The sequence below is a fragment of the Dipodomys spectabilis genome, unplaced genomic scaffold (genome assembly GCF_019054845.1).
Source record: "Dipodomys spectabilis isolate Male_0828 unplaced genomic scaffold, ASM1905484v1 ptg000054l, whole genome shotgun sequence".
In the NCBI taxonomy this organism is placed as follows: domain Eukaryota; kingdom Metazoa; phylum Chordata; class Mammalia; order Rodentia; family Heteromyidae; genus Dipodomys; species Dipodomys spectabilis.
Genome location: NW_024870731.1, coordinates 23,890,263 through 23,916,191, shown reverse-complemented (window position 1 = coordinate 23,916,191; position 25,929 = coordinate 23,890,263). Strand labels below are relative to the sequence as shown.

Below are 25,929 nucleotides of genomic sequence, written 5' to 3'. Positions count from 1 at the left end.
GGCTAATGCCTTTCCCAAAGGACTCCTGTACAGTTACAATAAAGAATGTAGGCTCCAACTCTGGTGCCTTCTACTTTGTCAAATTTTGATGCTTATTTATGGCAAGTTAAAAGCCTGGATGAATAAATAGACAATAGATTCTGTCTCTTAATCCCTCACAAACCAGAGGCATTGAATTTCTGGGGGAAAAAAAATCACATCAGCAAAACAGTGTTACCAAGACTTAAGTGTTATAGAAAAACACCTGCCTTATAATTGAGAAAAATCACAAAAGAAATTACACAGTGCTACAGTTTGAATATGGTTATCCTCCCGAAGTTCAGACTGGAAGTTGCAATGAAACTATTCTGAAAGGTAGAGAAACTTTAAAATTGGGGCCTGGTGGGGGAGAACTGGGGTCATGACCCTCTGGCTCATGAAGGGATTAATGCTGGTTGTACAGGAGTGGATTCATTCCCACTAGAATGGGTTTTTTTTTTTTTATAAGAGAGAGAGGCTGTCTCCTTCTCATTCCCTTACTGCCCTCCCCACAAGGAGAGCTCTTCTGCACTTTTCCAACTACTATCCATCTACATGCTGTCACCACGGATGGCATTGGCCACTCCAGACAGGGATTTCCCATGATACCTGCTTCATGATACCCTGTTAGGATTTCCCCACCACTAGAATCAACCCTGATAAACAGCTTTTGTTTATATATTACCCAGTGCTGGGTGTTTGCTTATAGCATCACAAAGCAGACTAAGACACAAAGATAAATGAAACTAAATAAATTTCTTCTCAGTCTGCTACAACATCATGTCAAAAATGGCTAAATGGCTTTCTGCCAAATTGGAAAAGCCTATGAAAAAGCTGTTTTGTCTTAAAATATATAAATTACGCAGTGTACATAATGCCCACTTGGGCATCACTCAGAGATAGGAGGATAGGCAATATCTAGAAAAGACTGAGGGAATGGATGAGTTCAGCCTAACCTCATTTATGAAGAGCTGTAAATGGTCCACCATCTATAACTCTAAATACAGAGCTTGACTTTACGCTAAAGTAGCTTCACTGTCAATCTTAAAGTCAATGTTTTAAAAGAAGAAACTTCCATGCAGCAGTAGTGCAAGTAGCCAGATTCAGGATGCATCTCATTCCATAAAATTAATACATTTGACCATCAATGCCTACATGGCCAAGGTCATAGAAAAAAGATTTCAAAAGAGTCAATAGGAAACCCTTAAAGTAAGCCAGCATTAACAGCTTTAAAATCCTGCCCTTGGAAAATCCTCCTCGAGTGTGATGGTAACACTGGTGTGCTGTGATTTGTAGAGACAGACTCTTCTACAAAGTCCACAAGGGATTTTCATTGATCTTTCAGATTTTTCCAGTTGGTCTTACAGATTTTAAGTTCAAAAGCTTCTGTACATGCTCTCACCTGTGTTGACTTTTCCACATCTAGGTCAACGTTCTATTAGCTCTAATACCTCTTTAAAAAATATATTGCAGTCTCTGGGAACAAATACCTCCAGGAGCTCTGTGATTCTGGCAAGGTAACTGTGAACTATGGTACCCAGAAATATAAACATGCCAGTCCTAGGGCTTGAAATCAGGGTCTGGGTGCTGTCCTTGGGCTCTTGTGCTCAAGGCTACCATTTGAGACACAGCCCCACTTTTGGCTTTTTTGGTGCTTAATTGGCGTAAGAGTCTCCTTGGTTTTCATATCTGAACTGGCTTTGAACCATGATCCTTAGATCTCAGCCTCCAGATTAGCTAGGATTATAGGTATGAGCCACCAGCACAAAGAAATATTAAATACATGTAATTAAACTATGAACATTAAATGTGTAAATTAAAATGTATCAATCTTTGCACTTTCTGTTGGAATCCCAATTATCCAAGTCTTAGTAGCCTGAATGGCTAGACTTCTTGGGCTGGGTTAATTAGTTTTTTCTATGTATGGTCTATCAACCCACAATAACACCTAAATAGCCCTAACTCAGCCTTGTCACAGAGATCAAAATACTCTGGTGAAGATAAACAACTAACCATCAAGCAAAATTTCTCAACATTAACCAGCTAGGGTGTGTATGTGTGTGTGTGTGTGTGTGTGTGTGTGTGTGTGTGTGAGAGAGAGAGAGAGAGAGAGAGAGAGAGAGAGAGAGAGAGAGAGAGAGAGAGACAGACAGACAGACAGACAAAGGGGAAGCTTCCTCGTGTGCTGAAGCATGGGTAACAACACCCATGATCTCTATTGACTAGATGCTAGTAGTACCTTCTGCCTCAATTGTCACAAACAAAGGTATCTCTAGAAATGACCATACTTCCCCTGAGGAGTAGAATAGAATGCCTTGGCTATTCCACTGCCATAAAACAGGTTAATAAATGATCACTGAAGTCTATCCTCTTCGCACTCGTTCACGTGCAATACTTTCATCAAAGAGAAGAAGCTAAAGAAAAATGAGGCCCTCAAATCCATAAAATAATTATATGCACAGAGCATAAGAGAAGTTAGGATCAAAGGGTTCAACCAAGGACAAAAGAAGAACAAAACGTTAAGTAACAAGAAAATAACTCTTCAGCTAACCATCAAATTGAAAAGGACTTAAGCACTTATAAAAACATGCCAACAATGAACTTACAAAATATACTATTCTTTTTCCCTTAACAGAATACCTAACTTTACTCTTCAGTTCCTTATAGAGTACATACCCTTCAAAGAGCCTTTTCACTAGCCTATGGGCTCCAAACTTTATTAACCTGAGTTATTTTGAACAGTTTACATTGAACCCACTGCCTTGTCTCAGCTTCCATACCTGTAAAAAAAAATTGAATACTATCTTTCTGTATGTGTGCCAGTACTGAGGCTTGAATCCTAACTTAAAGTTTTTACTTGGCTTTTTCACTCAAAGGTACTACTCCACCATATGAGATACTCTTTAGTTTGTTGCTGGTTAATTGTACTCATTTCCTTACTTACATAACTGTATATCAGACTTACAAAAAAAAAAAAAGAGTCTAGTTTTATCTGTCCTAGACGGCTTCAATCCATGATCCTCAGATCTCAGCCTCTTGAGTAGCTAGGATTACTGGTTGAAGTCCTGACACATCTAACTTCTAACACATCTCAATGAACTATTAAATAAGATAGTAGGTAGCACTTTGCTTTCAAATTTTGCAAAACGAAATCCTTAATAATGTTAACATACCAGTGTTCAGATTCGATTTAATTTAAAAACACCATTTTTTACAAGTTTATCTGAGAGAGAAAAGATGTGTAAGGGAGCTGCAGGAGTCTCTAAACTTGGAAAGCAAAGTGTTTGTGCAAGTTTCTCCCAAGAGGTCACACTTCAGGGAGGTCTCTCATAGATAACAACAAATGTAATTACAAAACTCAGTCTTTGGTTTGGTGGACTGCTAGGAGTTTTAGGACAATGGTCACCACTTAAAACTTTAAGAGTCACACAAAATCTGTCATTATAGGGCAACCACAATAAAGAACCTAAGATCTCTCCATCTAAGAACACCAGATTGATGTGGGTAACAATCAATGGCTACCGCAAAGGTAAAGCATCACTGAATGTTGTACCATAGCAAAGTAAAGTACTCAGTAATTGTCCTTGAAGTGCAATGATTTAATTAAAAGCGATTTTCACATGGTTACAAAGACCTCAAAGTGTCTTAATTATGTAATGTTTTGCCAATAATTTAAATAGTTCTCTGTAATGTCCACAAAAGGAAATTTGAATTACAAAGCCATTTGCAACAGAAGATGTACTAGAAACACCTAATAAGTGCAAAATCAGAGCTGTACATCTATAAATTGAATCCAAAATTGCACCTGAATGTTAGGAATGAATTTGGATTTTTATTAAGCCAATCCTATGAAATCAATTGGCTGTTAAAATAGCTTAATTGGAACATACATATTTTATTTTTTTCTTGTGTATATAAAAAAGTCTTCTTAATCAACCCAAAACATTCAGAAATTGTGTTTCTGGGTAATGTAGTGAAAGAATTGAACTTATAACTGGGTGAAATCAAGGATGTGTAAAATGTGAGAAGGATGATATTCAAACAGCAGCAACTGGAAAGGAGTAAATTAAGATCATATTACTTTACCGCAATTATTCTGAAAAGCAGTCTAAGAAGGGAGTTTTAAACAACCTATCAGTAGTCCTTAGTACAAACTTACATGATCTCAGACTAAAAAATTGTTACTAGTGGTTCTTCTTTTATGAGGAGAGAAAGATGGGTGGCAGATAAGTAAAATTAGGTATTTTTTCTCTCTTTTTCTCTCTCTGCCCTTGTTTGACATTATCATCAGAACTAGTTGAACAACAGCAACAAAAAAGTAGAAAAGTGGAGTCATCTATAACAATGATCAAAAAGTTATTCTTTATCAATAACAATTTAAAAAAATTGGGGACAGATATTTCCCAAAACTAAAAAGATCATTTGAAGTCATGACAAATAAAAGGCATTATACTTTAGTATTGGTACTTTGCAAGAAAGAAGAAGAAAAATGGCAAGAGACTAATTTTAATATTCATAACTATAAACTTTATGTTTCTGAACAGTTGTACAGAAGATATCATTATCATATTCTCCTGATCTGCTTGAACAGACTTCTACATTCCAGTTACAAAATAATGGTCACTTGGGAGATAAAAATTCAAATTCTACTACCTTTACAAAACTTAAGACTCCCCAATCCAGTGGGGGCAGGAATATTACATAAGGGATACCATCTTTGTCATTTTCATGGAGCATGATAATTAGAACTTACATAATGACCAAATGGATTAGCAAATAGTACATGAATGAATAAGTAAGGAAGAACATCTTATAATTTGTTGACATAGACAATCTTTAGAAAAAAAGCAGAAAGAGGAAGGAAAATACAGACATGTAAAAGAATTGTAAGAGCAAGAAACAGCATAGAAATTAACAGAGATATGATAAAACACAGACACTAACCCATTAATACTCACAGACAAACCCTAGAAAGCACATATTCAACAAAAGGTGGAGGTAAAATAAAAAGAAAATTAGCAAAATAATCCAAATACCTTCTTCACCTACTATTTCCCGAAATAAAAACACTTTGGCAAGAAACGCTATAAAAACATTCCCTGGCACATATGTTTAGATATTCCTGGCATTAAAGCACTCCTTGAGGGCCTCTAAATGCAGTACTACTTGAAGAATTTCAAAATCCTGTTGCTTTTTCATGACTACCGACATAAATTTGGAGACCTATCCCTTTAAACCCATTAGACAAGATGGAGCTGCAGGTCAGAGAAATCATCCTTTTCAGTGAATTAGAATCACACAGCCTTTGTGTTCTAGGACACCGAGCATTTCAACAGTCTTCACTTGTGTTGTGACCACCATATTTTAGTAGATGAAGCTTATTTATACAGCAACCTGGGTAACACTCTCTTTTTTTCTTGGGGGAGGGGGTCTGGTCGTGGGGCCTGAACTCTGGGCCTGGGTGCTGTCCCTCAGCTGAGCTGTCAGCTCAAGGCTAGCACTCTACCACTTGAGCCATAGCACCACTTCCGGCTTTTTTCTTTTTGCTTATGTGGTGCTGGGGAATCGAACCCAGGGCCTCATGCATGCAAGGCAAGCACTCTACCACTGAGCCACCTTCCCAGCCCTGGTAACACTCTTTTTAAACCCAGTCACTAATGGTAAAGTTAGAACCTTTGAGGATCTCTTTAAATCAATCCTTCTTAGTACATATTTTCTGAACAACACCAAAGGCAAAAGTTGCTGTGATGTCCAGATTGGATATAAAGAGGAACAAGAAAGACATGCACCTCTATTTCTAAGACTATATTCCAGTACTCTCAGCTCCTACACCCTCTTTCCTCTGGTGGTGCTTGGGAGGACTCTAAAATTGAGCCACACCTCCAGCCTTATTTTTCACTCACTGATTATTCTTTTAAGATAGGGTTTCATTTCCACTCCATAGGTTCAATTAGTTGTTGTTTTTAATTGAACTTATGACGGGCAGATAGCGCTCCATTCATTTCATTATCCTTGTAGCCACTGTCACATAAGTATCTAAATTTTCATTTAGGTTTTCTGTGGAACTTTGCAAATGCATGCTTCTTTTTTGAATTGGTGTATGCTTGTAATACTAAGGTATTTCATTGGAACATGGGAATGTTTGACTCTTTTAAGAACATCTGTATTTAGAAGCCTTTCCCATCTAGCAGTCACTTCGAGATACACACCTAGACCATGATCCACCTATTTTTAAAGCTTTCTATAGTTGCACAGGTGACAGATGTGTGCCACCGTGTCCACCTTTCCTCTGCTGTAGAAAGAGTCTTATTGATGTTTCTACCCAGGCTACAATGGAATCTGAATCCTTCCCATCTAAGCTAATTTGTAGCTTAAAACTGCACCCAGCTATAGGTTGAAGAAAGGATCTAGCAAACTTTTCTACCTAAGCTGGTCCATACCCCTCCACTGTCTAGGATAGCAGACACCTACCCACCATCACCCAGACTCCAATACCTGCTTTTAATAGGGGAATGTCTCATTTTAATCAAGAGCAAAGAGACTGTTTCCATTACAGTTAGTTAAGTCTTTATACAACTGAGCCATAGCATTAGCCATATCCAAGGGACGCAATGGAAAATAACCTTTCCAGTTCTTAACAACCTGACAGTGCAGAGGCCAAAGAAAGTAAAAACACATTCTCCAAATGAAATGGAAGACAAAAGTCACTGAGGTCAAAGGAAGGACAAATTACCTCTATCTGTGAGTAGGGGGAATCGAAGGTGAAATGCAGGAAAGTAGAGACAAGGCTTCCTTGCCAGCTCTGAATAGATGAGTCATCAAGAACTCCTCCTGCCTTCCCAATGTCTATAAATAATCCCAGGTGCTGCCATTTCATTTAATTACTAAGCCTCTCCAGATGGAGAAAAATAATTAAGCAGTCTGTAGCACCAACATGATATAAAGAATGGATTAGTAACTCAAGAGACATTTGAATTTGGATGTTTCCTTTCAACTATGAAATAAGGGCAGAAATTAAAAAAAAAAAAAAAGAGGGCAAATGACTCCATTCACCTTAGGGAAACTCAAATGGCTATAATAAAATTTGGATGGAGTTTTAATAGAAATGAAAAAAGTACTAATACAAAGGGGTTCAGCTCAACACTCCCAACAGAAATAGGAAAGCTAACATGAAAAGAAGAAAGCCCAAAAGCTGTTGAAGATAGCTCAAAGAGAAACACTTCAGGAAGGATAACTCACAAACAAGTCACATGCAATTTACTTTAAAAAAAAAACTATATCAATACACCTGTTAGCTGGGTTCCTACATATGGACATGATCATAGTTTTATATCTTTGTGTTTGAGGTAAAAACCAACTGGTGAGTATGCCCTAAAAGGAGGTGGAGAGAATGCTATGTGGGAAAGGCTTCTAAATGTAGATGCTCTTAAAAGAATCAAACACTTATATCTTCCAATGAAACCCCTTTGTATTATAAGTAAACACCAATTCAAAACAGAAGCATACATTTATAATTCCAAAGTTCCACAGAAAACCTAGATGAAAATTTAGGCACTATGTAACAATAGAGATAATGTGGCAATAGAGATAATGAAATGAATGGGACACTATCCGCCCATTGTAAGCTCAATTAAAAACGAAAATTAATTGAACCTATATAATGGAGATACCAAACTTCTATGAGCAACAGATTAATGTACTCATTACCTGAATCATGTAATTATAACCCCTCTGTACATCACCTTTACAATAAAATTTAAAAAATAGTGGGCGGCACCAAATGTGCTTTGGTGTTGGTAGAAAAATGAAAGGTTGAGCAATAATAAAAGCAATAATAAGAGAACAGCTGGAAAACAAAAGCAAAATAAAAGAAGAACCCAAATCGCAGGTGTGACAGAGATTCCTGTTCTAAAATCTATAAGCCTACTCAAAGGCAAAGTCATTTGGAATACTGGCTATAAACTGAAGCCAATTAAATCTTTTAATTCTGGCCTATTTTAAAAGTAAAGTTTTGAAGATTACCCAATTATTACACTTAATTCTATGTCCTGTTAGCATGGGCTTTCCTATTTCTTTAACTAGACAATCCATGTAGGGTATTAGAATAGGAGTATGTTTTAAAAGTACATTGTATATTAAAAATAAATTTTAAAATAAAACAGTATATTTTAAAAGAACAAATCACTTCCCCTATTTCATATATTTTTTTTTACAGGCATTTAAAACAGACCCACAGTAGGGAATGGGGGAAGTTCTAGGAAGCAAGTGCACCTTCTTCAAGGGTTCTGTGGCATAAGATGTACACAACCATCCATGGCTGCTATGCTTCCCCCATCTTATACAGAATAGCCATTCATTCTTCTTTCATGTATGCTTGTACAAAGCACTCAGAGAAACATAGTTTGCCATCTTTCCAATCTGAAGCTGAACCTTAACTCAGTATGTTACCAAAAAACCCAGCAATTACCAATCATGCTATTCAAAGTGTATGGGGGTCCATGATCTTGAGACCATGTTAAGGTGAAGAGATGATGACCGTCGCTGGAGATTGTTAGAGAGGGAATGCATGTTCCACCAAGGCAGAGACCTAAACACCTCATATCTTCATTTCTGTGAGGACATTTCAAGTCCTTATGTGCATGAACCACTCATAGTGAACAGTACAAGTTCAACAAATCATGACCAGGAGCCAAACCAGAAAGCACGAAGATTACCCAGAATGACAGATATATGTTGAAGACATGTGTGCAGTCTGGAAGGGGAGGATGAAAGAAGGAAAGAGTGAAAATGTAAGAAAGCCATCTTTACACATAGAACCGTCAGCATCAATATGGTCAATGAATACATGGAGCTGAGGCCTATGAGCATGCACATGGGGACCATTCTTATCAGGTCACTGTGCAGCATGAGTACATGATTTATAAATACCTGGCCAGAGTGCAGCCTCATTATAGATGGACAGGCTTCTGTTTACCCCCTGTAGCCATTAGCACAGAGGACTATGACTGTGAGATCCAAATAGCAGGCCTTTCTATCTGATAGACTGAATCCACCAATTAGTGCTGCCCCTGGCACAAAACAGGTAGGTAGATGATAAATGCTTCTTTGATACCAAAATATAAGAGGCCAGGTTGGAATTTGAAATATATATATATATATATATATATATATATATATATATATATATATATATATCTTAAGATTTCTCTATTTTGGAGAGAAATAATCAAATTTTCAAACTTAATCATTCTTCTAGAAAAATTCAAAATACAAAGATCTCAAAATGAGATCTAATTAAGCTGAGAAATTAAAATAACAATAATACTTCTTTCCTTTCCATTGTGTGACACAGTGTGAACTCAAATATCTAAATACACAACAAAGAAAGCAGCTCCACACAGCTGCTGTATAAATAAAAGTCTCTCCTATTTCTTATTACCTGTTCTCTATTTTGTGTCCACAGTCTAGCAAGGCAAAATTTACCAGAGTACCTAAGAAATGAAATACACCTTGCGTGTCTTCATATACAAGCTAGGAGCCATATCCTAGAAATACATAAAGAATTTTTTTTTAATCTAGATTTCAGAATATTTTGGTGCTTTGCCTGCTCTAGACTCTACTTGGTCTTATATTTAACAAGTATTTATAGAATTACCAATCAAAACTCAAACATATTATACCAAGGATGACCTACAAAAGTGGGTTTGGTTGGTCTGGGCTGAGAGGAGTATGACAGAGAAGGTGGGGAGCAGAATCTCAGCTAAGTGGAAAACAGCATGTAGAAATAAGGGCGCTAACAAGAAAAGAGGAAGTACCCACTGAGTACTTATGTGATAGTAGTATTGTCAAGGACAAAAGAATAGAAGGTTACAAAAATCTAAGACATAATCATGTCATCCTCCACCAGGGCAGTGCCATAACCTGCAGTGTAGGATGCTCACAATATCCTGCTCATGAAAAGAAGACATAGGTATCATGAGGTCTCCAGCCCAAGACACAGATGAATACATATAAATACACAGTATTTGGCATTGCCAAATGTATCTACTGTGTACTTGGAACTACAAACAAGGGACTGATTTAATCACAACTATCATCTTCCTGATGCATTTGTTCTTATCCCCATTTGGCGGATGAGAACACTGAGGCTGCAAAGTTTAACCACATCAGCATTATGTAGCTGCCAGGTAGAAGAGGTGGGATTCAAGAGCAAATATTTTCTCCTTCATCAAATCAACTCTTAAAATACTATGTTCTATGGTGTTTCATCAATGTCATCACAGAAGAAGAGTCTGTTGAAGAACAATGGGTCAATCAGCCTAACACAGAGCATAAATGACCAAAATATTTGACCATGCCCCCTAGAAAATAATACATTTTATAGTATAAACAGTATAAGTCCAGAATGCAAGATTGTGTATAAACTAATTCATCATGTGCTAAAAACATTTTGATCCTTACAGCATGATATATGTCAATATTTCCCCTACTTTATATAATGGGATTTAATTTATTTTAGAAATGCTGGTTTAGGGCCACTGAAATGCTTTCCTGGCATACTGGTAGAATAGAGTCCACTGACTTGAAAACTGATGCTCTAACTTGATGGTATGTAGAATACTAAGCTTTTCACATATACTCTCCCACAGCATTCTTTATACAAGCAAAGTGAATGGATGCAGATTGTTTAGAGGGAGTTAGAGGTGAATGGAGAGACTTGTCTACTAAAAAGAGGGGGAAATTAACATCTTCCAACTGAATGGCATCATCTCAATGACAAAGAAGCTGGTCCCAAAAGGCAGATGTTAAAGGCCTACCTTAGAGGAGGCAAGGATATCTTTTTTCTCCCCTTTGTTAGGAATATATCACTAGAAAGAGGGGCACATGTGTGTAGTGTTTTTAGGCAAAATTTTAAGACCAGGAAAAACAACAACATCAAATCATAGCCTATTGCTTGGGTTGTTTTCCTTACAAAACACAAGCATGCCTCCTATAGGTAACCTGGACAAGGCACACAACTCATCTACCTTGCTTTAACTTGATTTGACATATTAAGCCTGGAGAGGATTATCTGAGGCAGGATAGACAGTTTCCATTCTATATGCAAAATCTACAATAAGCTCTGAGTGATAATCAATATAAGCACATTAAAAGAAGAAGAACTGATTAGTTTGTGGACATACTAATTCAGAAAGAGTTTCAGTATGAACTTGTTACCATGAGGACTTGGAGGAGAGAAAGAAGAAGGGATCTCCCTCAAAGAAGTGACTGATGCTATTGATTAATCTAGATACAAGAAGTAATGTCAAATTTTAAAGTTGCTAGAAAGAAAACCACCTTTAAAAAAAATTAAGTCTCTTAATATGCTGGAGGAACCTGTTCAAAACGCTTTAACAGCAAAGTAACTTAGATGATAAATGTGCTCTTCAATCTGTGCACCAGACAAGTAGCAATAAAATCAGAATAATTCATGCAAAAATTTTCATTATGTTTCTAAACATACTTATTTACATTTTAAATCACACATTAGACAATATGAAATATCTTTCATTCAGACAGGTGTGAACTAGAAAACAGATGCATTCATTAAACATGGAACAATCCGGCGAATTACTAAAAAAACAATGCTCTGAGAAACTCTCTGCTTGAAGTACTTCAGCCACTGTTAACTTACTTGGAAAAATATGGCCATGGCTCCAATTATTCTGTTCTCAGAAATGGCGGTTTGAAAGCTGTCAAAATCGTCAGGATTGTAAAAGAAAATCTGCATCTGTAAAGACAACAAATTAAAAAAAAGCATTAGAAAAATTTTCATATGCATACGAAGGTAGGCAATAGTAGAGTGGACTTATCTTCCCACAGTACCACATTAATCATGTATTTAGACATTTCTGTTGCTAAAATATTTGCAAGTAGACAGGATAATAGGTCATTTTACTCCTACTTATGAAGGATGCATCACATTCGCTGTAGAAATAAATAATACTAATCTCTCCTTATCTACTACAAAGGTCACAGAGAAATTTCCCCCCAAAAGAAGCAAAATTTTAAACACCATTAAATATCTCAGTGTAGAAAATAGCCTATGAGAGTATCCATTTGTCAACACATTAACGAGGACACTGTAAGAAAAGACTTGTATACAAGTGGAAAATTGTGAAGAAGCTTGTTAGTAGCTTGAAGAGACAGTCCAAAGGGCTAATGCCAGTCAATTCACAAAGAAACCCAATGGCAATGATAATAGCAATGGTTTCCATTTGACAGGGTGTAAAAATCCATTCCCTTCCTTCTGTCACTTAATGCTTTTAACAAGCCTGGGAAGATATGGAAGAAATGACTATACTTAGCTAGAAGTGGGGAGGGGGGGGGTGAAGGGGGGTGGGGCACAACACAATACTTCAGGAATTGGATGACAGCAAGTTGTGGAAGATTGAACAGCAGAGAGACTCTATTTTGGGTACTCCCATCCCTACCTTAAATCCTTTCTTTTACACCTGGTTAGAGTTTCTTATTGAAATAAACAAAACATAGATAGATCAACTTAAAATCACTACACAGTTTCAATGCTTGAAAATATCTTCTTACTTAAAAAGCACCCAGAAAACAAAAGAAGACTGCAGAGCATACCCAGAGGACTGAGTGATAGAACAACAGTTCTTTGCCTATTTCCCTATAAGCCTGCAGGCAAGATATCATCTGAGCCTCAGTTTACTTGCATATAACGACAGGTATTTCTTCTTGGAGGGTGGTTGTGAGGATCTAACATGTCAGTGTAGTGCAGAGCACTGTGCTTCTACCTCACCAGCCTTTGTCACCACCATCATCCTATAGCAAGGTTAGCCTTTAATAGACATCTTAAAATTCCTAGGTGAATGGGACTCCATTTTATCCTTCAGTATGAATGACCCTACTACTTAAGAGAAAATCAGATCTGCTACACTATGAGTTCCTTTCACAACTTCTGTTTCCTCACTTTTCTAAATAGCACCATGATTTTTTTGTTTGTTTGATTTTTGGTAACACAGTGAAGTAAGGAGGTCTGGCCATCGCCATACTGGCCACATGGTGGATGGTAGGGTCTGACATCTTGTCTACATGCTGTGAGAAGGGACACCCTTCCTCCCCCATCACCTGACTCCCAGGTAATGGGCATGCCAGACCCCTGGAGGCAGGGGCAGGCACTTAGCTGATAGGTGACTGAATCTGTCAGTCCAGTGCAAGGGACTGGGAATTTCCTAAGCATCTGCCCCCTGCATTGACCTATTTAGACCTAGACCAGCCTAGCCATGGGGACTCCATGCCAGGTGTGGCTCTGTGATTGTGTCCTGTCTCCTGGCTTATCTCCAGTCATCATGGCCTCCCAATTCAGCTCTCCATTGGAGCTGAACTGGCTTGTTGGTATTGTTTTTGTTCTTTCTTTCCTCTTTAGCATGTTTCCTAGCTGTGTTATGTGTATTTGTGTGCTGCAGGCCTTTGTAACAACTGGAAGCCTGCAGCCTAACTGGATAATAAAGACTCCAATATTATACATTTTTAAATGTGGCTTCTGGGATGATTTACCTTACAACAGTAGGTCCTGGGTATTGCAGGTGCATGGCTCCAAGGACAGCATCATTGAGGAAAAACAAAATCTTCAGGATGCTTCAAGTTGAGTGATTTAAAGTTATTTATACTAGGTGCTGGTGGCTCATACCTGTAATCCTAGCTACTCAGAAGGCTGAGATCTGAGAATCACAGTTCAAAGCAAGCCTGAGCAGGAAAGTCTGTGAGACTCTTATCTCTAATTAACTATCAAAAAACTGGAAGTGGTGTTGTGGCTCAAAGGGGTAGAGTTTTGAGCAAAAAATCTCAGGGACGGTGCCCAAGACGTGAAGTTACCCAAATTTACTTATATTGTATGTACCATGGATCTAAATACATTGAAGCCACATAGACTAGACTATCTTACTGTCACAAAAATTATTTCTGTACGTATTATTACAGCTCACTTAGAGCTATATCTCATTTTAAATACTGTAGATGCTTGATTCCTTTTTCCCATAATGTCATCTAATTTCTGCTAAACACATACCCTCTGATAACAAATCTAAAAATTTTACTTTATCACTTCAATTCAACTTTATCACTTCAAGATCAACTTCAGCCTTACTTTGTAGGCACCATTTGCTCTTGGGGTAACAAGTTTTCACAAGGCTGACAGAGCTTTTCCACACTGAGCTGTGCAATGCATATGGGTGTTTAAAAACTTTTGTTTTTGAAATTTCTTGTGTTTTATTTAATTTTACTTTTACTATGTCTGGTCAAAATCCTGTGTGGTAAATCCATAATACATCCTAATGGAACTTTGGGGATTTGACCTTAACTTATCAATTCCTAGAGAGCAAAGCTAAGTCACAATTAGGTGAGGAACTGATGTATAGGCCAAAGATAAACAGAGTTTGGATGAACAGTATCTAAGAACATGTGGCCATTTGGACTCTAAAGGGTGGGTGGCATTAGGTAGCTCAATTCAGAGCACTTTTCCATGGAAATTCTGGGATGGTATCTACACATATGGGAGATGGAAAAGGTAGAATCGTTTTTTTTTTTTTGGTCCAGTCGTGGGGTCTGAACTCTGGGCCTGGGAGCTGTCCCTCAGCTCTTCAGCTCAAGGCTAGCACTCTACCACTTGAGCCACAGCACCACTTCCGGCTTTTTTCTTTTTGCTTATGTGGTGCTGAGGAATCGAACCCAGGGCCTCAGACATGCAAGGCAAGCACTCTACCACTGAGCCACCTTCCCAGACCCGGAAAAGGTAGAATCTTTTGGAGGATTTTCTTTCTTAAAAGCAAATGCTTTCACACAGGACATTGGATCCTCACTGATTCTGGCAGTTACTTACAAATGTGTTACTTTTAGGTTGGGACAGCTTTAGACTTCATGAATTTACACTGAGAAAAATCCATCCCATGAAGTACAGATTAAAACAGTTTAATACTAGGTGAATTGCTTTGGCCACAATGCTACTAACCCAAGGAAAGAAACTCTGCACAAGTATATTCAGAAAATGACACTTCACTTTTCCTTTTAAACATAGGTCCTCAAATTAAGTAGGTTCACAGAGGTCTGTGTTATACTTCAGCCCACAAATGAGGCCAGTGCTGTTTAACGCATCATGTCAATAGTGTGTGATACAGAATACTTTAAGCCTCTTTAAGGACATTCATTTACAGCTAGGTAAAATACATGTGGTTTTAGAAAATGTTTACATCCAGGCTCCACCCACCCAGATAATAAAACATCTCAAACAGAAAAGTAGCGCAGGCAGGAAATATCAAATTTCCTTGCTATTTTTCTCACATGGTAGTCTACTGAGTTAGGTCATATATCTAAATATATGAAAGTAACTAAGGAGATGAGGTTTTGCTGAGTGAACTGGAGTCTTGGATTTGTGCTGCCATTACTGATGAGTTAAAATTTGGACAGATGCTAGAAACCTCTTTTGCAAAGGCATTTTGGCAGGTTTGGGCATGGCTACCAAGACTCTACATTTACTCTCAAAAGTCAGATCCCCACACACCTCCCTCCCATATCCCACAAAGTATATGTTCTTTCTAATAAGACGGATATGAACAATACTTAAAACGTAACAACTTTGCATGATGCAAAGAAGCCAAAATGTTTTTGAAATGTTTGGCAATCAAAGATCTAATATGGAAAAGTGCTATGGCTCACCACTGTAATCCCAACCACTCAGGAAGCAGAGATGGAGAGGACAGTAGTTCAAGGTCAGTCCAGAGAACAGTCAATGAGCTCTCCATCTCAACAAATATGAGATGAACAATGGTGAAGGTCTATCATCCCAGCTACTCACCAAGTCTAAATAGAAGGCTCATGGTGGGAGGTGGGGAAGTGAGACGCTGTTCAAAATTACCTAAAGGATAAAGCAGGGCATGCCCCAGTTATGAAAATACCTGCTTGCCAACCACAAGCTCTTGGGTTCAAACCCCAGCACCACAAAAACTTCTATTAATTTTTTTCTCTATTCTTCTTTTACTAGCTTATTAGTTATGCAGGGTGAGGAGCACAGATTTCATTGTTGCCGTTCCACACTTGATTGCACTATTTTATATATTCTTTACATAGTATGTTAATCAGACTTTTGTCACCGTGACAGATAGATGAGAAAAATAAGATAAGGAGGAGAGATTTCTTTTGATTTAAGATTCAGAGGCTTCCACCCGTCAGGCTGGGCTAACCCAGTGTGGGATGGTACCACAAATAACACATTCACAGCTGCACTTTCCAGTGTCCTAGGATCTTCCAATCAGGTTGACAGGCAAATCAACGATCACAACCCAATCTCTCCAATTATTAAAGTTTCCAAACTTTGCAACTATCATTACGAAAGAAAGTAGAGTAGGGCGGAGAAGGATTCAAGAACTCAGGGAATGAGCTTCTTTCCAAGGGCAAGAATACTTGCCTATAATGGCTGCTCTGTGCAAGGCACCAGACGACTGATAAAGACACAGCCAAGCCTTAGAAAGGCTGGATGTTATTAGTAAGACAAGGTTAACCTTTGCTTTGAGTAAAGGTATCACAAAAAAGCCTAAGGCAATGAATAGAATAGATCTTGGTCAAGTGAGAAGTATATTCAGTGAATTCTAAAGTAATACAGAAGAGAAGGAAACTTTTTTTTTTCCCCCTAGAAGAGGAACTTTATTCTCTAGGACTGTGGGTCTAAGTCAGCTCTCAAGTTTTTGTAATAAGGAAGGCAAGTGGAAACAAATCCAATGCCAGAGAGTCCAATGTCTTCTCTGCAGACTTACTCCATTTTCTCTTGAAAGATTCCAATTATACACACTCCCCATGCAAGGACTAAGAAAAAGCAGGGACATTGTCCACAAAGAAATGTATTAATTACCTGACAAATGTAACTGCAACCCTTCTGTATATCACCTTTATAATAAAAATAAAAAAATAAAGAAAAAAATAAAAACAGGATGAATTAAGTATGATAGCTAAGTAGTGGCTATAAAGAATCTGCCCAGAGAAGTGTGAAGCCCTGAGTTTAAACACCAGCACTACAAAAAAAGGAAGAAAAAAAAAAGCAGAGAAGAAGGAGAGGCAGGAAAGGAGGAAGGGAGGGAGAGATAGGGATGGGGGGGAAGGGAAGGAGAAGGGAGAAATGAAGAGGGAGAGGGAAGAGAGGGAGGGAGAGAGAAGGAGAGGGGGAAGGAGAATTAAGTAATGAATCAGTGCATATTTAATTTAGAGGAAGTCAAGCTATGAATGGTCTAGTATCATTTCAGGAGAAGATGGGTGGCAGCAGATCATGCTTCTAATCAAAGCTACTTGGGAGGTTGAGATGGTTGAGATAGAAGATTCAAGACCAGCCTAAGGCAGAAAAAAAAAATGTGAGCCTTCCTGTCAATGAAGAGCTGTACACAGTGGCGTGGAACTGTTAAACTAGGTACTAATAAAGCTAATATAGTGTGCCAAAGTGTGTGCCTAGGCAGGGAACAAGACCCTGTCTGAAGAAGAACCAGCAAAAATCCAGACTGAAGGCATAGCTCAGCATCAACAGTGCTCACTTAGCAAGCACAAGACTCTGAGTTCAAATCTCTAGTATACAAACAAAAAACCATACATAGAACAACAGACCAGAAAAACTCAAAACAATCACAAGAAGGCAGTAGGGAACAGAACTTAAGAGGAAAAACATGGTTTTCTAATCATGGGTGGTGATAACCTGTAGGCAAACCAGTTCTTGGGCAACTTTTCCCTGTCTGCTACCACATTTGAAGAAAAAAAGTGTGTTGACTACTGCATCAGCGCTTCATGCCTGGAAGAATAGCTACTCAAGAAGGCATCAAGGTTCAAAGCCAGCCTGGGAAGTAAAGTCTGTGAGACTCCTATCTACAATTGACCACCATAAAGCCAAAAGTGGAGTTGAGGTGCAAGTGGTAGAACATTAGCTTTGAGCAAAAACAAACTCAGACAGTGCCCAGGCCCTGAGTTCAAGCCCCATCCAGTATCTGGTACACACACACACACACACACACACACACACACACACACACACACACACACACACACACACACACACACACACACACACACACACACACACACACACACACACACAGAGTGTAATAAAGAATAAGTAAAAATCTGAGCACAGTAATGTCTTTGAACAATTTGCCTTGGATGATGTCAGAACTGAGATCTGTAAAATCAGTACTCAATCCAAGTTGATTTTTTTTAAATTTATGGCGTACCTTAATTATTATTAAGCCAGATCACACATGTTCATCCCATCATTACTTCTAATCTTTAAATCTGCAAAATGCATCATACAAGAAAACCCCTACAGACAAAATATAAGTCAGCCAGGTTCAAGTGTATATGGTTAGCACAAAGCAATTCATTGCAAATATTATTACTTTATTTCTTGGTGAATAAATAAGGGGAATTTTTTTGTAGCTTGAAGCAAGGATAGCCAGGTACTAAAGCCACAAACACCTTCCTGAAGGTGAATAAATATGAGAATGGGGGGAAGTGGGGAAGATGTTTGAAGAGATATGGACACTCAATGAACAAAGGGATTAAACCACTGCAGTAAATGCTCTGCACAGTAAAATATGGACCCAAATCACTGTGAACAGGCAGGTGGCCCCAGATATGGTTCTAAGATTATACACACATAACTTGCTCTATAATCTACAAGAAACTCAAACATTTCAAAGCGTATACTGAAGAGGATCTATTCTTAACTATGAAGAAAACTAATAAGTGAAAATACATAATCCAAACATCGAGTAATATAGGAGGATAGTTTTAGGTTGCTGATAGTGGGGCTTGAACCAGGGCCTCGTGCTCTTGTTTGGCTTTTTTCTGCTCAGGTCTGGTGCTTTACCTCTTGAGCCATACCTCCACTTTCAGCTTTTTGCTGCTTAACTGGAGGTAAGAGTCTCACCAACTGTTCTGCCCAGGTGTCTCTGAACTATGATCCTCAGATCTCAGCCTCCTGAATAGCTAGGATTACAAGCATGAACCACCAACACCTGGCTTTGGGATATTTTCCGTATAAGTATTTTGTAGATTTGATTAGTCATTAAGTCAGATTTTAGGAATCAAGCAGATTACCCTGAATAATACAGATGTATCTCATCTAATCAGCTGAAGGCACAAAGTTTCGCTAAAACAAAGGATTCTGCCTCCAGACTTCAACCCAGAAATTGTGTTCATTTCCAGTCTTCATAATCCAGCCAGAGTTACAGAGAGTTATATTGCACCTTTTCCTTGCAGGCTTGTTCCCTAGAGAATGCAGCCCAACTAACACTCCTTTTCCTCTCTTGTTCTGCAAGGGATTAATGGTGTACTTGGCCAACCTGGATAGTAAGTGATGAAGATCTGAGGGGAGAGGCCATGGAAGCTGAAGACATTACCATCTCTATGGCTCAGTGTCTCCCATAGAAAAACAGAAGTCATACTCATCCTGAGACCGTTGTGATAAACCTACACAAATCATGCCTTTGTAAAGCTAGAGCAAACTAAAAAAACTCTCATTTTGCTACAGCTGGAGATTAGTATCACTTTCCTGAAAGTGATACTAAAAGAAATGGGTAAATTAAGGTGAAACAGGTCTTTTCCTTGGCCACTTAGCATCTCAATGAATCATGTGGCAAGATAGATCAAAGAAACCCGTCGGTGGACTTAAGGGGCTTTCTTTGAAAAGGTATTTTTAGAAGAACCAACCTCCAAAGAATAGCAGGTACTTGCTACCTTTGTAGGACAAGTAGCATTCAAGTAAACAGTTCCAAAGGCTTGCTTTGTATAATACCATTAATCACCCAGTGTATTACTTCCGCCTATCACTTGATTATCTTAACTACTTTAGAGCAGAAATCCAAGTTTTTAGAATAGAAGAACACTAAGGCTACAGGATGAGTCATACAAATAGGGGTTGAGACACTTTGGGGAGTCCTTGCAAAAGTTTATTCCATTATAAGTCTATTGATTGATTTTTCAGTATTTCTCTGACTCAGTGATACAACTGACTAATCATATAAATATTTAATCTTTGCACTTCTCCCTTAATAGGGAAGAGTTCAGGCTTTTCATTACAGTAGTAACTTGTGCTTTCCAGGGATTTACAATATGCTTTTTTGTTAATCAGCCTAAGTTTGGGTACGTGGGCATCTCATGACCATATCCTTTTCATAGCAAAGCCAGCAGAAACTAGAACTGTCCTGTTTAACAATAGCTATATGACCCATTGGGAATTAGCTGCCTTATATCCTCATGGGAAAATGGAATAGAAAGTGTACTGATGACTTGTAGGGAGGAGGAAGCACAAAGTGGAAGAAGGAGGGAAGTTTCATGAGGTAGCACAATGGCTACCTTCGTAGTGTACTACCTGGGAAAGTCAGCTGCAGTGCTAGTTCAGTTCACTGATTTGGGTACTAATAACTACAGTATGAAAAGTTGATCCGTTGTACACTTACATCTGGGAATCTTCCTCTTTCTATATGATACTTCAATAGCAGATAAGTAAAACAAACAAGATGAAAAAGGTAATTGGCTCAAAAACAGAATATGGTTGATTTTGCCTTCTTCTTCTAGATGCAGTCAATTTGACTCATCTTGAGGCCAAGCGTGATTAAGCTTACCTGCTTGGCAGAGCATGTTATAATGACCAGCCAGGACTGTGAAGGATCACTCCCTGTGAAGGATCACAGGACTACTAGTGGGGATGGGGACCAAACACTGCTCGTCTACCCAGGAGCCAGAGTTTAGCAGAGATGCATCTAGAGGCCAGCCCAGGCAAGTTATTCTGACTGAATTTCAACCAGTAATTGAGGAATGGTGGCTCTGCCTATGATTCCAGAGATGCTGGAGGGGACAGGTAGAAGGATGAGGGACTGCAGCCAGTCTCAGGCAAAAAACACAAAACCCTGTATGAAAAATAACAAAAGCAAAGGGAGCTGGAAGTGGTACACCTTTTGTTTAGAAAATTCAGGGCCTTGAGGTCAAATTTCATGGCTTGAGTTTAAAAACAAAAAGTTCAAATTTCAGTTCAAAAACAAAGAAACAACTTTTTTAAAAAATGCCCCTTCCAAAACAATGCATTACATTAGTTAGGTCCTTCCCACTACTCTCAGGAGGAAATTTGTTATTTCCCCTACTTTATGTAAAAAGAAATGAAGGCCAAGGTACTAGCCCATGTCTACCAAGAAACACAGCTGTCATCTGAACACGAACACTGCAAAGCCTTTACTAAATTGGTCTACCATACGTCCTGATGAGAATTCTCCTTAGTCCTGAGAACTGCCTACTATTCATTTCTAGGATATCTTGATGCTTCTAGAAAATAGTATTTATTTATTTATGTAAGTATATTGTAGTACTGAGGTTTGAACTCATGGCCTTGTGTTTACAAGGCTGTAACTTTACTAACTGAACCATTCTACCAGGCCCATTTTGCATTGGTTATCATTAAGATAGGATCTTGCTTTATGCCTATGCTGGCTTAGGTTGTATTCTTTTTTTTTGATTGGTCATGGGGCTTGAACTCTGGGCCTGGGCACTGTCCCTGAGCTCTTCAGCTCAAGGCAAGTGCTCTACCACCTGAGCCACAGTGCCATTTCTGGTTTTTTGGTGATAAGAGTCTCATGATTTTTCTTGCCCAGGCTGGCTTTGAACCACAATCCTCAGATCTCAGCTTTCTGAGTAGCTAGGATTACAGGCGTAAACTACTGATGCCTGGATTAGGTGATAAGCTTACTATCTGTGATTCCCTGCACTGCTGGGATGGCAGAATCATACCATGATACCCACTTACTAGTTGAGATGGAGTTTCAAAACTTCCATGGCCAGGCCCACTTCAAAACATAGTTCTCCCAACTTCATCTCCCAAGTAACTTGGATTAAAGGGTGAAGCCACCGCATCCAACATGCAACAGAAATGGTCGATGCTTTTGAGCCCCAATGGGAATACAGAGAGTCAGAAGTAGAGACATAATTGGTTAGCACTACCTTGTAGTGTACTTACTATGGGCATCTAGTGATGCTGCCAAACTACCCATAGTACACTGAGAGCACACACAGGAAGTAATTACCCAATCCCAAGTGTCAACAGTGCTGAGGATCAGATACCCCTCCTCCAATCTCAATGTCAAAATGCATATGGAAATGTACTGTGTTTCTCTTTCCTCTATGATGAAGCGGAGTGGGAGGAGGGGAGGAAAGGCATGTCCTCTGTACTAGGGCTCACAGATTGGAAGAGCACTTTGTCCCACCCACAAACCAGTTCCTTCTCAACTTTCACCTATTCCTGAGGTTCCTGTTAGGACTTTCTTTCCTATCAGAACAATGCTTCCTTGAATGCAGAGTGATTGTGTCTATAAGGTCAGTTCTGGAAGGCACTGGAGCTCACGGCCTTAGACTTGGTGGATGGATATCGGAAGGCCCCCTGAGGTGCACGTGGAACTCATCTGTATTTCAAAAACAGGAAAATCACCACCATAGTATTTGTGATCTTTGTAATACGAAACTTTTCTTTTTTCTTTTTTAAAGAAATTGCTTTGTACTTGGAAGTAACAGCCACATGATTCACCATGAAATGAAGTCTGGAAAATCATTTTGGATAAATGGACCTATAAATTCAATAGAATTTCCATGACAACACAGACTGTAACATTCAACCACAAATAAAAGGTTATATAAATCATTCAAAACCAACTAGGAGTCAGCAATCTGTCTCCCATTTTGAAATACAAGAAAGCTGAAATATAGTTTATATGTTAACGTACTCTCTTAAAGTTCCCATTCTGGTTCTTTCCTTACTCTTGATATTGCATTTTCTATCCAAAACAGGTTTGAGGGGAATGCGTGTGTGTGTGTGTGTGTGTGTGTGTGTGTGTGTGTGTGTGTGTGTGTGTGTGTGTGTGTGTGTGTGTGTGTGTGTGTGTGTGTGTGTGTGGAGAAGCGCAGATGATGATGCCATAAATTTGGGATTTAGCTAAGTAAACGTAACATAGGTGTGGAGTTGGTTGTATCTCTTACCTTCTTCCAGGCCAAAGCCTCCTAGAGAGCTTGCATGAAAACAGCCAGGAAAAGATTTATGCAAACCATTTCTGTGAATACACAGGCAAGACCACCTAGAAGCTTCCCAATTGCTTTTTGAGTCTGTAAACTTATAATATCACCACACATTCTAATGTCCTTAGAACAAACAGGTTTTTTTGTGTGCGTGCTAGTCCTGGGGCTTGAACTCATGGCCTGGGTGATGTCTATGAGCTCTAACCTCACCCTGCCCCTGCTTAAAGATAGTGCTCTACCACTTGAGCCACGGCTTCATTTCCAGCTTTTTGGTGTTAACTGGAGATAAGTCTCACAGACAATTGCCTGGGCTGGTTTCAAACCTTGATCCTCAGATCTCAGCCTCCTAGATATCTAGGATTACAGATATAAGTCACTGATGCCTGGCTAACAGGCTTTAATGTCTAGGTGGGTCAATCAATCTAGATGATCTGTCTTTAAAATAGCTATTTTCTCCACAAACTATCTCTTAACTTCTAGTGAAGGCTCCAAACCAGCTTTCTCTTGTGACCTCTGTGAGTACTGGTGTCCTTGGATCCAACCATACAGTAGGCACTCATTAAGTGATTATAGAATGAATGAATGGAAGCTACTTTTCTCCATCCAGATCTTTCCTCATTTCTCTGTTCTGCCTCCCTTACAATAACAAACCCCTCTGAGAAGATGAATGGTCTGAGCAGAGGGTGTTTACAGTGTTGTGGATAAGGCTGTGCCAGGGCTGCTAGTGGCCTGAAATACTGTTAAAAGTGCCAGATGTGTGGTACCATTTCCCACTGGATGAACTCACGGTTGTGTATATGACCTGTACTGAAAACCCACTATGATTATTAATTTTGATTGTCACTTTACTGGGTTGGGAAGAATCTAGATTAGTAAGCATTCCTCTGGCCATGTCTATGAGGGTGTGTCCAGAGAATCGTCTAAGGGGAAGGGACCCACCTTGAAGGTGGACAGCACCATCCTAGAGACTGGAGTCCTATACAGCAATTCCCAGTACAGGAATGTCCTTTTCTGTGCTCCCTGGCTGCCATGATACGAATTGCTCTGTTCCTCTGGTCTAGTCTTCCACGATGGACCAACATCTCTGAAATCATGAAGTAAAAGAAATCCTTCCTCCCTTAAGTTGTTTATGTTAGGTAATTTTGTCATAGTGATGAAAAAGTTAACCAACACATTTGGCAAAGCCCTGTTCTCATGTGGTCGCAGGCTTTGACTAGTATCTGCAAAGGTACCATAAACCAGAAGGGTTAAGAATCACTACCTATCAGAGTCTGTGAATACTTGGCAATGAGCAAATATTTTTTTTCTTTCTCTCCCCTTCTCTTCTCCCCCTCAGACTCAAACTCTGTACCTGCAGCCTTCTCATTGGCTAGCTCTCTACGAACTAAGCCATACCTCCAGCCTCAAGGATGTGGTTTTCATACAGTGCCCTCGACTCACATAACTTGCTTATGCTTACTCTACACCCACTGGATACACATTTCTGTTCACATTTTAAGTTATCCTCAAAATCAATAAGTAGGAATATTATCTTCATTCATTTTTCCCCTAATAATGAGAGCCCGTTTCATTGTTTAAGAAAGTCTTTTATGATTTCTAACCAGTGCTTTCTTGTAAGGGTTTCTTGCAAACATAAAGGCAAACAAATATACAAGTACTTTCCTCCACTGTTGTTGGTATGAGGAAAAAAAGTTCATGCATAATAGGGATGATAAAATACCCTATCAGGGAGGGGTTGAAGAAATGATCAGTAGCCACTGACATCCATCCATCCATTCATTCATGTGAGGTCTTGTTATATACAGTCTAGGCCAGCCTTGAACTAGTAATCCTCCTGTCTCAGGATTCAGAGTAGCTTGGATTATAAGCATGTGCTACTACCCTTAGTTTTGAAGATACATTAATAATCAGGTCAGGAAGCAAAATACATGCAATGGGATCACACTTGATTTAAAGATCACATCCACCACAACCCTGCACTTGTGTAAGCGTATTCACACATTTGCAGAACACTAAAGCAGAGCCACCAGCCTTCTATGGAAAATGACACACACTAACAGTAGTTTTCTTAGAGGTCACGAGTCAAGATTGATTTGGGCCCCAGAACATTTTGTTTATCACGACTTAAAATACTTGCTGGCTCTCAAACATAACTCATCTTCAAGAGAAAAAAATTTAAATACACTTTGACGGAGAAAAAATGAAAAATTGTAAAAAAGAAATGAAATTGAAATTGCCACCATGGTTTCACAGACAGAAGGATGAAAATGATTGCGCTGATTTGGGCACTGAACTCAGAACTCCAACCTCATCAGCAAAGCACGAATCTGTCAGCCTCCATGACACACAGCTCAGCATCACACGGTGTGACCTTCCTTCATTCCGGTTCTCACTTTGAAACAATTCTCTTCTCATTTGTCCCTCCCTGTCATGAAACAGACAACTATTCAAGCTCATGAACACCATAAAGGAGGCAGAAATAAAGAAAAGACTGAGCTGCTGTCTCTGATCTACATGGATAATTCAATTAACGCAGCTTCTTCGTTGAAAAGAATATTTTTATTTAGACTAATGGTTTCCTACCATCTAGCCATAAAATTTGTACACTGTACAAAGTGCTGATTCTTCAAGACCCTGTATTTGGTGAGAAAGACTCCTGAGAAGTAAGAGAGAAAATCACTGCTGCTGAAAGATAGACCAAGTACCAGAATAACTTTATGGGGGAAGGAATGGAAGAGATGCTTAGAACAATTCTTTTAGGCAATGGTCAAAGGCCTCTGTAGTAAGAAGACTGAGGTTTGCCAATATTGGAGCTTTGCTGATAGT

The 25,929-nt window shown here is 38.9% G+C and overlaps 1 protein-coding gene across 3 annotated transcripts in view; it reads right to left on the bottom strand.

The window, feature by feature from the left end:
• The window catches only part of Ptprg (protein tyrosine phosphatase receptor type G), a 689,215-nt gene that overhangs the window by 198,272 nt on the left and 465,014 nt on the right, over window positions 1-25,929 (bottom strand). For all 3 annotated transcript variants that reach the window (XM_042679699.1, XM_042679701.1, XM_042679700.1), the window contains exon 5: window positions 11,693-11,788. In XM_042679699.1, coding sequence (XP_042535633.1) covers window positions 11,693-11,788 — 96 coding nt within the window. The remainder of the gene's footprint in view (window positions 1-11,692; window positions 11,789-25,929) is intronic.